Source organism: Phoca vitulina, unplaced genomic scaffold (genome assembly GCF_004348235.1).
Source record: "Phoca vitulina isolate PV1807 unplaced genomic scaffold, GSC_HSeal_1.0 scaffold7, whole genome shotgun sequence".
Lineage (NCBI taxonomy): Eukaryota > Metazoa > Chordata > Mammalia > Carnivora > Phocidae > Phoca > Phoca vitulina.
This window is the reverse complement of record NW_022589710.1, coordinates 1933762-1936449: the sequence shown is the minus strand read 5'-3', so window position 1 is coordinate 1936449 and position 2688 is coordinate 1933762. Positions and strand designations below refer to the sequence as shown.

At 58.9% G+C, this 2688-nt stretch overlaps 1 protein-coding gene across 1 annotated transcript; it reads left to right on the top strand.

Annotated features, from left to right (window-relative positions):
* LOC116632578 (cathepsin G-like) lies at positions 1–2438 on the top strand. The gene is made up of 5 exons (XM_032404530.1): positions 1–55; positions 733–880; positions 1334–1469; positions 1627–1692; positions 2277–2438. The coding sequence occupies exons 1-5, from the start codon at positions 1–3 to the stop codon at positions 2436–2438; spliced, it is 567 nt and encodes a 188-aa protein (XP_032260421.1).
* The last annotated feature ends 250 nt before the right edge of the window (positions 2439–2688 follow it).

Below are 2688 nucleotides of genomic sequence, written 5' to 3'. Positions count from 1 at the left end.
ATGCCACTCCTCCTGCTCCTGATGGCCTTTCTCCTACCCCCTGGGGCTGGGGCAGGTGAGTGACCATCACCAACCTCAGGCCTGACCCCTCTCCTAGACCCTGGACTAGAGCCAGACTGCCTAGACACCTCCTAATTCTGTATCGTTGGGCAAGTTATTTGAATTCACAGCTCCTCAGATTCCTCATTTATAAATTAGGAATAATACCAATGCATACTTCCTAGAGTTCTATGAGACTTAAGTTAGTGTACATAAAACTCTTGGAATTGCCCCAGCACATGTGAGATAAATGCGCTCTCTAAATTCATCCTGCTGCCCACGGGTCCGAGCCCAGGCAATAAGAATGCGCAAGAACTACCATCAGCTCTTGTCTAGATTCTGAAAAACCAGTCCCATGCTGGTCATGAGCGGGCCCTGAGCAGGCCTCAGAGGGACCTGGGAGTCTCCCTGAGGAAGAAAGTTCCAGGGAACTTCCAGAGAGGCTGGGGCTGCTCTCTGGGGAGCTGGGAGGGAGCTGAGGTCTGGGATGGAGAGCCAGCAGTGTTTCCTGCAGAACCCGGGAGCCCTCTCCAAAGTGGGTGCCCTGCAGACCCATTTCTCACCACCAGCTCCTCCTTCCCCTGCATCATCTCTCCCCGCTCCCCATCTGCCAGCCTTTCTGGAGCCACCACCCTGGTGCCCACACTGCTGGTTCAGCCAGCACAGAGGTAAGTGCCGAATGTTTCCTTCCAGGGGAGATCATTGGAGGCCAAGAGGCCAGGCCTCATTCCCACCCCTATATGGCATTTCTCCGAATCCAGTCTCAAGAGGGGCTCAAAACTTGCGGGGGTTTCCTGGTGAGAAATGACTTCGTGCTGACTGCAGCCCACTGCTGGGGAAGGTGAGCAGCTGGGGAGCTCCCGGAGGGCCAGGACCGCAGGCCCAGGGTAACGCAGGCTCAGCCGTGTGAAAGCAGGGCTCCAGCCATGATGGAGTGAAAAAGAGACCAGTGGGACTTTGGGGGCAGAGAACAGGTCAGGGCGACCGAGGAGAAAAGGAGGACATGATCAAAAAGAGCAGGAGGAGATGAAGACACATGCTGGGGCTCAAAATAGGAATTTAAGCTATTTCTCAACTAATTCCAGGGGAAGCAAAACTCAAAGTCACTGCGTCCCGCACCACCCCCAGCTCAGGGCTGAGGAGAAGCACAGAGGGCTGGGCCCCTGAACCCCTCCTATCCCCTCAGTTCCCTCAGCGGCAATCTTGCCGCCCTGGGCTGTCCACCTGCCGTGCAGAGCGGGTGGCGGGAGCTCCTGAGGCTCACACCTACCTCGAGGCCCCCTCTCCTTTGCAGAACTATCACGGTCATCCTGGGGGCCCACAACATCCGCAGGAAGGAACGGACCCAGCAGTGCACCAAGATGCGCAGAGCCATCCGCCACCCTGGCTATAATCCCCAGACCCACAGGAATGACATCATGTTACTAAAGGTGCGGCCTGCCCCACCCGCCAGTCCATGCCCAGTGCTGGGGGGCGTCGCCTTGCGGGGACTCTGGGGGAGGAGGCAGGGGCAGAGTCCCGGGGCGGGGAGGGAGCGCGCGACGAGCTGCGCAGATGGCCCCTGAGCGCCTGCGCCCCTCCTGGCAGCTGGCACGACCAATGAGACGGACGTCCGCGGTGAGGCCAGTGGCTCTGCCTCGCGGGCGGGCCAGGGTGAGACCCGGGGCCAGGTGCACCGTGGCGGGCTGGGGCCTGCTGGGCCTGAACAAGAGGACAAACAGACTCCACCAGGTTAAGCTAACCGTGCAGAGTGATTCGAGGTGCTCCAATCGCTTCAGTTTCTACAACAGCCAAACGCAAATCTGTGTGGGCAACCCAAGGAAGAGGAAGTCCGCCTTCCTGGTAAGGCCATGGGCGTCTGTCGCCGACACTGCCCGACACGGGGGCCTGGGCAGGCTGGGCAGTAGGAGGAAGCTCTATCCCCCACGCCTCCCCCCCTTGTCTGGTGGGGTCAGAGCAGAGTGGGGTGGTGGCTTTTCCCATCCATCCTGTCCCCCGGGAACACAACATATACATGTGCAGGATTTTCCTGCCGCAGGGGAAGGTATGTTGACATGGGTTGAGTGAGAGACAGTACCTGTAGCCAGGCCTGAAGCCCAGCCATGGAAAGATCCAGAAGGTTGACTTCCATATCTCCACCGCCCGCCCATCTCACCCACACACCCCTGCTTTCTCTGAGAGCCAGGAGGAGCAGCGGGGAAGCCTGGCTTAGGGTCTCTTTCTCTCCGTGCCCTCAGGGGGACTCCGGGGGCCCCCTGGTGTGTAACGGCGTGGCCCAGGGCATTGTCTCCTATGGAGATAGGAGGGGCACTCCTCCAGCAGTCTTCACCAAGATTAGGAGCTTCATGCCCTGGGTAAATAGAACAATGAGACGCTTCAAACAGCCTTGCGAGACCTAGCCCCTCCCCCCCCGCCTCCCCCCTCCCCCGCTGTGACTGGCTCTGCCCTGGGGCGGCTCCAGGGAAGGTGCCAGAGCCTTAATAAATGTCCGTGTCTAGAGTGGAAATAACTGCTTTCTCATGTGTTCCTTAACCATCCTTCCGTACACAACAAACGCATGCCAGAACAGAGCCTGAGTCCCTCCAGGAAAATGGGGTTCTTCCCCAGGACCAATTAACCTCTCCCACACCATCGCAGGGATCGGGAGGA